Here is a 13,612-nt window from a genome sequence, read left to right as displayed (position 1 = left end):
TTTCAGTTTTCTGGTAGTTAACTGGAGATTAGAGTCTCATGGACTTTCCTGCCCAGGCTGGTTTTGAACTGTGATCAGTTCTCAGCCTCCTGAGTAGCTAGAATTACAGGCGTGAGCCACCAGTGCCCAGCTATCCACTTCCATCTTTTTGCTGGCTAACTGGAGATAAAAGACTCACAGATTTTCCTGCATGGGACTGGCTTTGAGCTGGGATCCTCAGATCTTAGCCTCCTAAAATTGGTAGGATTACAGGCATGAGCCTCAGTGCCTGGCTGAAACTTAGTATTTTTCATAAATAGACTATAAATTAGTAAAACTAAATTAATAATAAACTACTTACAAACTAAGTGAATAACAGAGAAGTCATATTCTAAGTACAATACCTGTAATTAAAAAATATTTTAATTAGTGAAGATTCTTTCCTTGATGAAACTTCAGTCAAGAGTCTCTAAGCCCTCTTCTTAGGGGTCTTTGGGCCCTGATTTCAGCTTGCCTAATTCAGGTATAGCAAGAATTCTGCTAAGTCAGTTTAGAAAGAACCTCTTAACCTTTGATAGCTGATCACTTGGCCTACTTTCAGCAAGGATCCTGTTAGGTCTGTTTAGCAAGAATCCCCCTCCTTGTGATATCTACTCTTTTTTAATTTTCCAACTATGGATCTCTCTCAATTCTACTCTTTGACTACGAATAGCCACTTTTTTCCGACTATTCAGTGTTGACAAAATTCCGTTTCAATACTTTTGATATCAAAAGTCTGAAATGAAGTCTCTATGCCATTTTAACAAGCATCAGAATAAGTTTAAATAGCAGTAATAATGAATATGAATTTACACTATTCGTGTAAGTCTAAGTAATCTAAGTCTTAATAAAATCCTAATATTTTTGCTTTGTTACTGAAAGCATGAATACAGAAAGGCATTTTCTTCTCATATGTCTTTTATTCAATGTTTGTTCTAATTTTATGACTAAATGTTGACCCCAAGCTCTCACTGGTTTCTGCTTGCCCTACTTTGAATTAAAAAAAATTTTTTTTGTTGATTATCCTTTCCTTGTAAAGCTTTATTTCATAAACTCCTTCCCTACGAGTGTTTCAGACCATGGAAATTTCATATTAAAGCACATCTAACTTTCTTGGTAGTAGATTCCACCTATACCTGTCTCATTTCTCTTGCATCAACTGATAGTGGCTAGTATTGCCTGGAACTCTAGAACTGTACAACAACAACTACATTAACAGATTAACTTGTTTTTGTTTTCATTATAAAATCCTTTTTCATTTTATTATCTACTTTATTTTCAATCAAGAGTTCACTCTTTTGAACAACTACCTTTTAAAAGTTATCTCCTTATCTCTGAAAGAATGCCTTGATAATCTGCAGAAAATGAAAATCTTGGTATGTTACGGATACAACACTAGTCAAAGGTAATCTTTGGGGTCACAGGTAATCTTTGGGGTCACAGGTAATCTTTGGGGTCACAGGTAATCTGTGGGGAAAAGGAAATGAAATCTAAAAGAAAATATGTAATGTTATTAAGTGAGTACTCAAGGAACAGCCTACAGTAAGCAAAAGGAAAGAAATATAAACATCACCTGATGTGGAAAAAATAATTTGTATTGGCAAAGCTCATAGAATTCACAAACTGTATTAGACCATGATAATGACAATGTGCCTTGTGAAAGTTAAAATGTGTTTGTGACTTTAAGTATCACTATTCCACAGTACTGTGAAATAAGTGAAATTTACATAATTACCTAATCTCAATTTTAAAAAAAGTGAGAGAAGGGATGGGTTAGGAGTGATGGGTGACAATGTTGTCGGACACCCTGTATTCATATACTGTTTTGTAGAATGGGAACTTCTTTGTACAACCACTTAAATAATAAAAAAAAACAAATTAAAAAAAAGTGTCAGGTCTCCTCGCCTCCTCATTCCACTGATGAAGCCACTGAGGGACAGAAAGAGAAGCAGTCACAAGTATATATCCTAAAAGGGGTGCTGGGCTATCATTTTCCTTTCCCTGCTCTTCACTGTTACAGGGCTTATTGCTTTTTGTTTTTGTTGTTACTGGGCTTATTAACTCATCCCTTATACCCACAAGACTCACAAGTGTATTTGCCACATAGCAGGGGACCAGCTGCTCATGCCTGCAATCCTAGCTACTTGGGAGGCAAGGTCCCAGGGATCAAAGTCAGCCTGGCCAAGGAAGTCCCTGAAACTCTCCAATTTACCACCCAAACGCTGAAGTTGAGCTGTGGTTCAAGTAGTAGAGCACCAACCTTGAGCAAAAAAAGCTCAGGAACAGTGCCCAGGGCCTGCGTTCAAGTCCAGCACACACACAGACACAGAAGACACACACATGTGTATTTGACTTCTATGAACAGTCCAGATCGTAGTAAGACACATTTTGGGGGATGAGAGGAGGAGGGGGGTCAAGTATTACAATTTCGTTGCCTTTTCCTAAAAATTTATTGTATCTATTGCACATATCGCCCATCGTCTTACACACAGTTGGAGCTGACCAATGATGTATAGGCCTTGGGAATTTTCCAAGGCCTCGAAAATCTTTTCACAATTAAAACGAGCACCACGGCTGTACATCATTGGTCCCGAAAACATGCCATTTTTTTAAAAGTTATTTCTATGTAAACCTTAATTCACATCGGCACCAACCAACAGGGTGAGAGTAACCATTCATTGCAATAAAAGCTTCGCGAGATAAAACATCCGGCAAGAATTCTCCGCGCATCCCAGGATTGACCCACGGGCTCGGAGCCCGTCGGAACCCGGCACGAGACTACCTGGAACGGCGAGCTAGAATCCGCGGAGAGGAGGGGCCGGAGGAGGCGACTCCCGAGAACCCAGCGCGAGAGCACGCTCGGCGCAGGCGCAGCTCCCGGCAGAGCGCTCCCATTCGCCGGACGGGGGGTGGCGGATAGCGAGCCGTCCGGAGTCGGGGAATTTCTGTCTTCTAGAGAAAACGAGGTGGCGAACGGCTCCGTGAGTAACTGGACTACGTTGTCTTTCAAGCTGACCGTTAAGGACGGCTGGCCCGGAGGACTAGGGCAGGAGGCGGCTTCCAGCGCGTGTCCCCCTCCCCTGGGCCGGCAGTGGTCTAGGCCATTCCACAGACTTTCGCTCCCTCGCAGCGGGTCGGAGAGCGAAGGATTGAGCCAATTGCGGCCGAAACGTCTTTGGAAGGAAGAAGGGGTGAGGGAGCTCCCCTTTGAGTTCCGCCTCGTCTTTTTTGAGGCGGTGGTGGGGAGGAGGGTGCCATACGAAAATACTGCCCTCTCCAATCCGCGGACCCTACCCCTGCGTCCGAACCGCCGGGAGGGCGGCGGGAAACGCCGCGGGACGGGCGTCTGGAGAGGGAAGCCAGGAAGCCGCGCAGTAGGGCGCGCGCGCGCGCGCGCGCCGCTTTTTCAGCAGTGTGGCGGGGTCGCACGCACGCCCGCCCCGGCGGCTGGGCGCGATTTGCGACAGTGGGGGGGGCGGCGGAGCTGGCGGCGGCAGCGGTAGCTTTGCGGCCGGCTCCGGCCGGGCTTGCTTGACGGCGGTGTGGCGGAGGCCCCGCCCGAGGCGGCAGGAACCTGGAGGGAGGCGGAGGAATATGTCCGAGAGGGAAGTGTCGACAGCGCCGGCGGGAACAGACATGCCAGCGGCCAAGAAGCAGAAGCTGAGCAGCGACGAGAACAGCAATCCCGACCTCTCTGGAGACGAGAATGTGAGAATCGTTCCAACTGGTCTCGGGGCCCCTGAGGAGAAAGTTTGGAGTTCTTTTAAAACTAGGCACGGGGGCGGGCGGTGGGCGCCGTGGGGGAGGCGAGGTGTCACCCGTGCGGGAAACGCGGGCGGGCAGCGCGCGAGCCCGGCGGGGCTCCCCCGGCGGGGCTCCCGCGGCGGGGCTCCGCGCTGGGCTGCGGGGAGCTGGAACTTGGTGGAGGAGTGGATTAAGTGGCTGCCGGGGTCGCAGAGGGCCCCGCGGTCCTGTCTGCATGCGGTGGGGGTGGGTGTTCGGGCCTTTGGGGGTCGGGGCGGGGGGGGGGAGGTTGCAGGTCTGATCCAGTCGTTTAAAAGGCATGCTCACGTTAGGGATGTTTTTCTCCAGGGAAAGTTGGTGAGAGAGGGCACTGTTAGGGACTTTTGGAGGCGTTCTGGGGCTGTGTCACCTTTCGATCCCCATGGACTCCTCGTGACGGAGAGTCTTGATCTTCGACTTCGAGGTTTCGATGACTTTGTTAAAGGGGAGGTTTTTAGGCGTGCTCCTGACTGGGGTGTTCTGAGCATCTTCCCTTTCTGGTAGGAGCAGAACTTCGAAGATCGATTCTGACTTGGAGAGGGGATAGTCTTTGAGTAAGGAAGGGAAGGGGATGTTTTCTCCTTTGAGTAAAAAAAAAAAAAAGGCACGTCAGTAAGTAGTATGGACAGTGTTAATGGAGTGTTAGGCTTAAGTGAGGTAATTGCACAAAGAATATCTACCCGCAGAATTACTATAGAAATGTTCCTGGACCAAATTACTGTACCAAATGTTAATTACAGTGCGAACTCCACACCTAGTGTAGAGTTACATTTCTTGCCCTTCATTTTATTTATTCCAGTACTGGGGCTTGAACTCAAGGCCTCGCCAGGCCTCTATCCTTTAGCTTTTCGATCAAGGCCAGCGTCCTACTACTTGAGCTACAGCTCCACTTTCGGCTTTCTGGTGGTTAATTGGAGAAGAGCCTCAGATTTTTCTGCCTTGACTTGTCTTCAAACCGTAATCCTTGGATTCAGCCTCCTGAATAGCTAAGATAACAAGCATGAGCCACCGGCACCCGGCTTCCCTTCCACATACTTAATGAACAGCCAAAATAGAATGAAAATGCCCATTTATTTTATAATGAGGAGGATTTTCAGGAGACAAAATAAAGTGCAAGCTGCTGCTGCTGCTGCTGCTGCTGCTTCTTCTTCTTCTTCTTCTTCTTCTTCTTCTTCTTCTTCTTCTTCTTCTTCTTCTTCTTCTTCCTCCTCCTCCTCCTCCTCCTCCTCCTCTTCCTCCTCCTCCTCCTCTTCTTGCTGTTCCTCTGCTCTTGCTGTTCCGCTGCTGCTGCTCCTCCTCTTTATTATTTTGCACTTCCTCAAAAGAATGTATTCTGTAACACCTAAAGGTATTCACCCCCACACTCCCTCCCCCCACACATAACTTTTGATGAGTGTGCCTTGGACATAAAATGAGTCCTTTGGAATCTTTGGGAATAACATCTTTAAATATACAAAATAGAGTGTAAAGTTAAAAAAATACAAAATTGTAAACTAGTTTTGAAGATGTTTTTTTAATTGAGGATGGTGGTATAGAGTACATGCCTAGCATACAGGAGGTTCTGGATAGTCTTCATTCAATAAAAGTGTTTAGAAGTAGTAATAGATGAGATATATTTATTTGTTAGCACAATAAGGATCAATGTATAGCAGAGAATTATTTTGTGACAGGTTGATTTTCAAGATCTGTGGCATTGAGTGCATGTTGTCATTCAAAATGTTTATAACTTTAGATCATTATAAATTTCACTTTTTTTTTTTGAGTCCGGTCGTGGGGCCTTGAACTCTGGGCCTGGGCGCTGTCCCTCAGCTCTTCAGCTCAAGGATAGCGCTTTACCACTTGAGACACAGCACCACTTCCGGCTTTTTTGTTTTTGCTTATGTGGTGCTGAGGAATCGAACCCAGGGCTTTATGCATACAAGGCAAGCACACTACCACTGAGCCACCTTTCCAGCCCCTATAAATTCACTTTTTAACTAGGGAGGCTCAACTAAGTACATACTAATATTCTACAACTTAAAAAGAAAACAACAGGGCTGGGAATATGGCTTAGTGGTAGATTGCTTGCCTAGCATGCATGAACCCTGGGTTCGATTCCTCAGTACCATATAAACAGAAAAGCCAGGAGTTGTGCTGTGCTAGCCTTGAGCAAAAGAAGCTCAGGGACATTGCCCAGGCCTTGAGTCCAAGCCCCAGGAATAGCAAAAAACAAAAGAAAACAAAAAAACAGGGCTGGGAAGGTGGCTCAGTGGTAGAGTGCTTACCTTGCATACATGAGGCCCTGGGTTTGATTCCTCAGCACCACATAAGCAGAAAAAGCTGGAAGTGATGCTGTGGCTCAGCTGGTAGAGTGCTACCCTTGAACTAAAGAGCTGAGGGACAGCACCCAGGCCCAGAGTTCAAGCCCCACAACCAACAAAGAACAAAAACAATAAAACTCAAATTTGAAACTCTTGGGGGTCCCAAAGCATTTTGGATAAACAATATTCACTCAGTGTGCTGTAAAAATACCTGATTTTTTTTTCCCCCACAGTGGACTTTTTATTTTAAGTTGACCACAACAAAGGTGGGACAGAGACAAGTCTATGTCTCTGGCCAGGGCCCACTGGTTTCCACACACGGTTCACACACACACAAGCCCACACTGATGATTTTCTTTAGTCACAGTCACTATTGAAGTAATATCCTATCTGCATTAAAATAGAATAACATACTAAATTTCCTTTGAAAGTGTTGGAAATTAAGTTGCATTTTCCCCCTTCTTGATTTGAGAGACCCTCTGAATCCAAGACTACCAAATCTAACATAGGTTAGGAAAGAGAATCAAAGAACAATGAAAAACAACCAATGCAGTGATTCTGTTCTTGAGAGAGCAGATAAGGATAAAAGGCCAAAAACTGGTGAGGGAAGAATCTGTTTTTGAGCTGGAGTTAAAGGTTGCCAAGCAGTTATAACTTAAAAGATTTGAAGAGCATAACCTTTTTGCATATTAAATCAAACTTTTTTAGTTTGTGTGACTGTCGTTAGCTTCTAAAAGAGTACTAATGGTTGTGGTTAGAAAGATTATAGGGCTCAATCTGGAGGTTTGTCTTTTGCCTTAGTAATGTGTGGGAAGATTGAGACAAATTACTATCCTTCAATCTGTTTCCTTGTTGAGCAAGTAAAGATGGTATGTCTGTTGAATAGATTATTCTGGATAGCATACCTGCCATTCAGCAAACTTCTAAGGATAAATTGAAAGCGTTTTGATGGTACTGTATTTCTATTTGGTTCTATCTTGATTTGCCTTTGCCTTTGAAGGTGATAGTTTAATGGTCAGGCAAAAATGGCAGCGTGCTGTTACAGACAATATTTTGGGCAGTCTTGATTGGCACCTAATGTTTAGCTAGAATATAAAGAAGCTGATATGTATTTTAAAGCTGATACCTATTTTTTCACTTGTTTACTATTGAAACGTAATTTTTCAGAAAAGGTAAGAGAACCCTGTGAAAATGTTATTTTATTCTTGTAAAGAAATTAGGCAAATGTTATAACTGGTTTATCAGAAAAATCCAAACATTAAAATTTTATCCAGAGAATTATAAATGATGGAGATCTTTTTCCCACCAAGCAAAAGAGAAGCATATTTAAAGAGTTGTAAGACGGTTTATATAGATAGTGAAAAATGATTTGAATTACTTGGAAGGGTATGTATAGTTTTTCCTTGGTTGACTGGTTTCTATACTGATTTTAACTATGTAATTACAACTGATAGTTGTAGAGAAACAGGAGGAGACAAAGCTGCCCTTCCACTTTTTTTTTTCCTGGTTGGTCATGGGGGGGCTTGAACTCAGGGCCTGGGCACTATCCCTCAGCTCTTCAGCTCAAGGTGAGTGCTCTACCACTTGAGCCACAGGGCCACTTCCGGTTTTCTGAGTGATTTGGAGGTAAGAGTCTCACAGAGTTTCCAGCTGGCTTTGAACCATGATCCTCAGATCTCAGCCTCCTAAGTAGCTAGAATTATAAGTGTGAGCCACTTTCTTTTTTCCTTCTTTTTTTTTTTTTTTTTTACCTGGAGAATTTTGGAAGCCTTTTTATTAAACACGGATGAATTTATTGCTTTGATTCCTATTTGCATTAGGAAAGAATGTAACACTGCATCAAATTTAATACATTTTCAATTGTTATTTTCCTACCTAGCCCACCAAGTTTCCATTCTTAGTCTTTCACTCCACCACACCTGATCACAACATAGGAACCTAAGTAAAAAAAGCTTACACTTCCTATTTCCATATGTTTGTATTAAGCTACAGTTCAAATGTTAGTTGTTCATTTATTTTGTACCTGTCTCCTTCATTCCTCTTTTTTTAATGCTAGAGAATCAAGATATTCCAGGGTAGTGTAGTTTTTTAAAAAATTAATTTCATTTTGATGCCATTTGTAAAAACCCTCTAGAACTCTATATCATACTGTTTTAAAGTGAATTAATGTATGTATGTATGTATTTATTTATTGGGTCCGGTTGTGGGGCCTGAACTCTGAGCCTGGGCGCTGTCCCTCAGCTCTTCAGCTCAAGGCTAGCACTCTACCACTTGAGCCACAACGCCACTTCTGGCTTTTTTCTTTTTGCTTATGTGGTGCTGAGGAATCGAACCCAGGGCCTCATGCATGCATGGCAAGCACTCTACCACTGAGCCACCTTTTCAGCCCCTGACTAGGTTCCTCTGGAGTGCATTTAGGAACTGCAACTCTAACTTCATAGGTTTCAATTTTATTTGAATTTTTATTTTTATTTTTTATTTATTTATTTATTTTTTGGGTCCAGTCATGGAGCCTGTACTCTGGGCCTGGGCGCTATCCTCAGCTCTTCAGCTCAAGGCTAGCGCTCTACCACTTGAGCCACAGCACCACTTCCAGCTTTTTTTTTTTCTTATGTGGTGCTGAGGAATCGAACCCAGGGCCTCATGCATGCAAGGCAAGTGCTCTACCACTGAGCCACCTTCCCAGCCCGTTATTTGAATTTTTAAATAAATCTTTATGCCACAAAAGACATTCGTATTTTGGACTGGAGATAAGAAAATTAAGTTATTGGAATTTTTGAGATTTTCTACAGTCCTTTCTGTATTTGGAAGGATTTTTTTTTGGGTCTGGTCGTGGGGCCTGAACTCTGGGCCTGGGCGCTGTCCCTCAGCTCTTCAGCTCAAGGCTAGCGCTCTACCACTTGAGCCACAGTGCCACTTCTAGCTTTTTTCTTTTTGCTTATGTGGTGCTGAGGAATTGAACCCAGGGCCTCAGGCATGCAAGGCAAGTGTTCTACAATTGAGCCACCTTCCTAGCCCCAGGATTTTTTAATTGTGAAAATACCATACAGAGGGGTTACAATTACATGGACAAGGTAATAAATACATTTCTTATCAAGCATTGTTGCCTCCGCCAAAGTTGTAAAGTTCGTTTTTTGTTTTTTTTTGACATAATGACTTGTACATCTCATTGTTGCAATGGGTCCACCTATATCCCTAGCTAAACAGTTTGTTTTTTCCCTTCCCTTCCCCTTCACAAATTATACCAACATCAAATACAGTGAAAGCAGGGGTTATACTGTGGGGGAGGGATATTTGGAAGGATTTTATTTTAAAATATATCTCTACAGTTTAGGCTTGTGTTAGTTTGAGCCTGTGATTCCATCTGTGTGTTAGGAGGAATAAGTAGTAGGAAAGAGGTCTGAGAATAGCTGGCCCCTGTTCCTTCCCTCCCTCTTCCCCCAAAAAAGGGAAAATTTTTATCTGGAAAGTAAAGCAAAAGGCAAAAATTGGTGGAGTGTTTGCCTATTAAGGTTTAAATATTAATACCCACCCCCATGCTTACAAAAGACTTCTAATGTATGATTAGTATTACTATTACTTCGGAACTTTGAAGCACATTTCATTTACAAATAGCACAGAGTTTGCAGGACTGTAAAAAGATTCCATGTGGTTTGTTACACAGATGCTCAATTTGAATAATAGGAGTGTGTGTGTGTGTGTATGTATGTGAGTGTGTGTACATATATACATGCTGTCCCCTGAGCTTTTTTTTATTGTAAAAATGTTGTACATAGGGGTTACAGTTACATGAGTAGGGTAATCAGTACATTTCATAGTGAGCATTTTACCTCCTTCTTTATTTTCCCCCTACCATCACTTCCCTCCCCACCTCCCCAGCTCTTCCCGCCCCCCCTCCACCCCAACATTGTAAAGTTCATTTTCAATATAATGTCCTGTACATCTTTTTGCCACAGTGGGTCAGCCTGCATCCCCATTTAAGCGTTCTGCAATATTCCTTCCCCTCCCCAAATTACAAAAATATATATACAAGGTGCAGAGCACCAGCATCAAATCCAGTGAAAACAGGGGTTATACCATGGAGGAAGAACATACAATAAATAGAAACAAAAAAATCAGAATAGTAATTTGTAAGTACATTAAAAACACTAGCAAGAAAGAAAGAATGAATGAACGAACCTCATGTCCCTGTCTTGGGGTACATTTTGCTTAGCATTATTTCATAGGGTCATATGTACGTAACCTTTGACCTATTCTGCTTGTCCTAGACATGTACTAGTCACTGTAAACAAGGGAAATCATGGGACCTGTTTCTTTGGGCCTAGCTTACTTCACTTAATAGGATGTTTTCCAAGTCTTTCCATTTCCTAACAAAAGAGGCAATGTCATTTTTTCTGATGGTGGCATAGAATTCCATTGTATGTATATGTATATGTGTGTGTGTGTGTGTGTGTATATATATATATATATATATATATATATATATATATCACATATATATATGTATATATATCACATTTTCATTTTTTTCTTCTTTTTTTTTTCCTTTTGGGTCCCGTCATGGGGCCTGAACTCTGGGCCTGGGCGCTGTCCCTCAGCTCTTCAGCTCAAGGCTAGCGCTCTACCACTTGAGCCACAGCGCCACTTCCGGCTTTTTTCTTTTCACTTATGTGGTGCTGAGGAATCGAACCCAGGGCCTCAGGCATGCAAGGCAAGCGGTCTACCACTGAGCCACCGTCCCAGCCCATATATCACATTTTTTTGATCCATTCATTTACTGAGGGACATCTGGGTTAGTAAATAATGCTGCAATAAGCATGGTTGTGCTGGTAGCTTTGGTATGACCTTGTTTGTGATCCTTTGGGTAAATGCCCAAAAGTGGGATTGCTGGGTCATAAGGGAGCTCTATGTGTAGTCTTTTGAGGAACCTCCATACTGCTTTCCAGAGTTGTTGGACAAGTTTACACTCCCACCAACAATGTAGTAGGGTTCCCCCTAAGCTTTTTTTTTTCTCAAGTTTAGTAGTGCTTTACCACCTAAGCCACAGCTCCAGTTGTTGCTTCTTTTGGGCAGTTAAGTAGAGATGGGAGTTTTATGAACTTTCCTACCTGGGCTGGTATTGAACCTTGATCCTCAGATCTCAACCTCCTGAGTAGCTAGGATTACAGGCATGATCCACTCCTTCCTGGCTACTAATTTTAACAAGACTTTTAAAACTACATTTTAAAGCCAGGCGCTGGTGGCTCACGCCTGTAATCCTAGCTACTCAGGAGGCTGAGATCTGAGGATTTCGGTTCAAAGCCAGCCTGGGCAGGAAAGACCGTGAGACTCCTATCTCCAATAAACCACCAGAAAACCGGAGTGGCATTGTAACTCAAGTGGTAGAGTGCGCGCCTTGAGCTGAAGAGCTGAGGGATATCTCCCAGGCCCAGAGTTTAAGCCCCATGACGGACAAAACAAAACAAAACTGCATCTTAAATAGGATTTTGTAACACTTTGGCCGCAAGTGATCGACTTTTTGTTGTTGTTGTTGGTGGTGGTGGTCATAGGGCTTGAATTCTGGGCCTGGGTGCTTGAGCCAAAAGCGCCACTTCTGGTTTTCTGGTGGCTTATTGGAGATAGGAGTCTCACGGTCTTTCCTGCCCAGGCTGGCTTTGAACAGAGATCTTCAGATCTCTGCCTCCTGAGTAGCTAGGATTACAGGCGTGAGCCACTGGTACCCAACGAAGGGATCACCTTTCTACAACCTTTGTGTCCCAAATTCAGCATGAGTAAACAAAATGATGTATGGATTAATCAGATTTATTAGTCACAGTTTGGGAGTTGAATCCTGCAGGGCTTACCAGAAGAGAGCAATTCACCTCTCTCAGTAACATTTTCTAATTTAATAATTCTTTCTGAGGAGAGTGGTGAAGTCTAAATGATGGGTCAGTGCATTAGAGTAGCTGGCAATAGCTGTCTCACTATGCAAAGACCATGTTACATATTTTTCCTCATTTACTCTTACAGGATGATGCTGTAAGTATAGAAAGTGGTACAAACACTGAACGTCCTGATACACCTACAAATACACCAAATGCACCTGGAAGAAAAAGTTGGGGAAAGGGAAAATGGAAGTCGAAGAAATGCAAATATTCTTTCAAATGTGTGAACAGTCTCAAGGTAAGGAAAGAAAGAGACTGTGGGCTCAGTGCTGGGTTTCATAATTCTTTCTCTGGGATGACATGCTTTATCCTGAGGTTCTCCTGGGTTTACAGGTTTTTTGTTTGTTTGTTTGTTTGTTTTGGGTCCAGTCTTGGGGCCTGAACTCTGGGCCTGGGTGCTCTCGCTCAGCTCTTCAGCTCAAGGATAGCGCTCTACTACTTGAGCCACAGCGCCAATTCTGGCTTTTTTTTTTGCTTATGTGGTGCTGAGGAATTGAACCCAGGGCCTCAGGCATGCAAGGCAAGTGCTCTACCACTGTGCCACTTTCCCAGCCCTGGCTTTACAGTATTTTACTTAGTGTTTTGAACTTTTTTAAAAATAATTTAAGATTCATATTATTTTGCCAAGCACAGGTGGCTCATGCCTGTAATCTTAGCTACTCAGGCAGCTGAGATCTGAGGATAGTGGTTCGAAGCCTGCCTGTGAAGAAAAGTCCCCACAATACTGTGTTCTTCAACTAACTACTCAAAAACTGAAAGTGGCACTGTGGCTCACAAAGAGGCTCAGCGACAGTGCCCAAGCCCTGAGTTAAAGCTCCAGAACTGACCAAAAAAAAAATTATAGCCTATCCCATGTTTAGTTGCTTAGGTTTTGTTTTTGTTGTCATTTTAATTTAAATGTATAAAATAGAGTAAGCTAGTTTTACTTTATTGATTCAAATACAAGAGTTGGGGAATGTTAGTTTATTCTTTATATTCTGGTAAAACTTGACATGAGCCACTTTCAGCAGTTATTAGAAAAGCTGACTGTAAACACATGTCTTTGTACAGTCTTTAAAAAAACTGGTTGTTCTTTTATATAAAAAAGTATGGCACTTTAAAACTTTTAACTGTTTAATAGTTGGGGAAAACAAGGGTTAGAAGATATTTAAATTACTGCCTTAGGGCTGGGAAGGTGGCTCAGTGGTAGAGCGCTTGCCTTGCATGCATGAGGCCCTGGGTTCGATTCCTCAGCACCACATAAGCAAAAAGAAAAAAGCCGAAAGTGGCGCTGTGGCTCAAGTGATAGAGCACTAGCCTTGAGCTGAAGAGCTGAGGGACAGGGCCCAGGCCCAGAGTTCAGGCCCCAGGACCGGACCAAAAAAAACCCTTAGCATTTTTATTTACAACAAAAGACTATTTGATGTGCATTGTAGATGGTTTTTTTTTTTTTTTTTTTCTGGTCATGGGGCTTGAACTTTGGGCTTGGGCGCTGTCCCTGCACTCTTCAGCTCAAGGTGAGTGCTTTACCACTTGAGCCACAGCACCACTTCGGGTTTTTTGGTGGTTTATTGGAGATCAGAGTCTCATGGAGTTTCCGGGCTGGCT

At 43.0% G+C, this 13,612-nt stretch overlaps 2 protein-coding genes across 3 annotated transcripts in view; one reads left to right on the top strand and one right to left on the bottom strand.

Moving 5' to 3' along the window:
* Positions 1 to 3,385, bottom strand: part of LOC138836554 (uncharacterized) — a gene marked incomplete at its 5' end in the record, with an annotated part of 177,560 nt that extends 174,175 nt beyond the window's left edge. The window contains one exon of the mRNA XM_070035336.1: positions 2,801 to 3,385. Coding sequence (XP_069891437.1) covers positions 2,801 to 3,385 — 585 coding nt within the window. The remainder of the gene's footprint in view (positions 1 to 2,800) is intronic.
* The window catches only part of Eed (embryonic ectoderm development), a 46,644-nt gene continuing 36,288 nt past the window's right edge, over positions 3,257 to 13,612 (top strand). The window contains exons 1-2 of one of the 2 annotated variants that reach the window (XM_070034828.1): positions 3,257 to 3,726; positions 12,111 to 12,263. In XM_070034828.1, coding sequence (XP_069890929.1) covers positions 3,613 to 3,726; positions 12,111 to 12,263 — 267 coding nt within the window. In that variant the 5' untranslated portion in view covers positions 3,257 to 3,612. The remainder of the gene's footprint in view (positions 3,727 to 12,110; positions 12,264 to 13,612) is intronic. The other variant, XM_070034827.1, reaches the window with a different exon arrangement.

Source organism: Dipodomys merriami, unplaced genomic scaffold (genome assembly GCF_024711535.1).
Source record: "Dipodomys merriami isolate MVZ:Mamm:240054 unplaced genomic scaffold, mDipMer1.0.p SCAF_25, whole genome shotgun sequence".
Lineage (NCBI taxonomy): Eukaryota > Metazoa > Chordata > Mammalia > Rodentia > Heteromyidae > Dipodomys > Dipodomys merriami.
The sequence above is the reverse complement of the archived record's forward strand: the minus strand, read 5'-3'. Positions and strand labels throughout refer to the sequence as shown.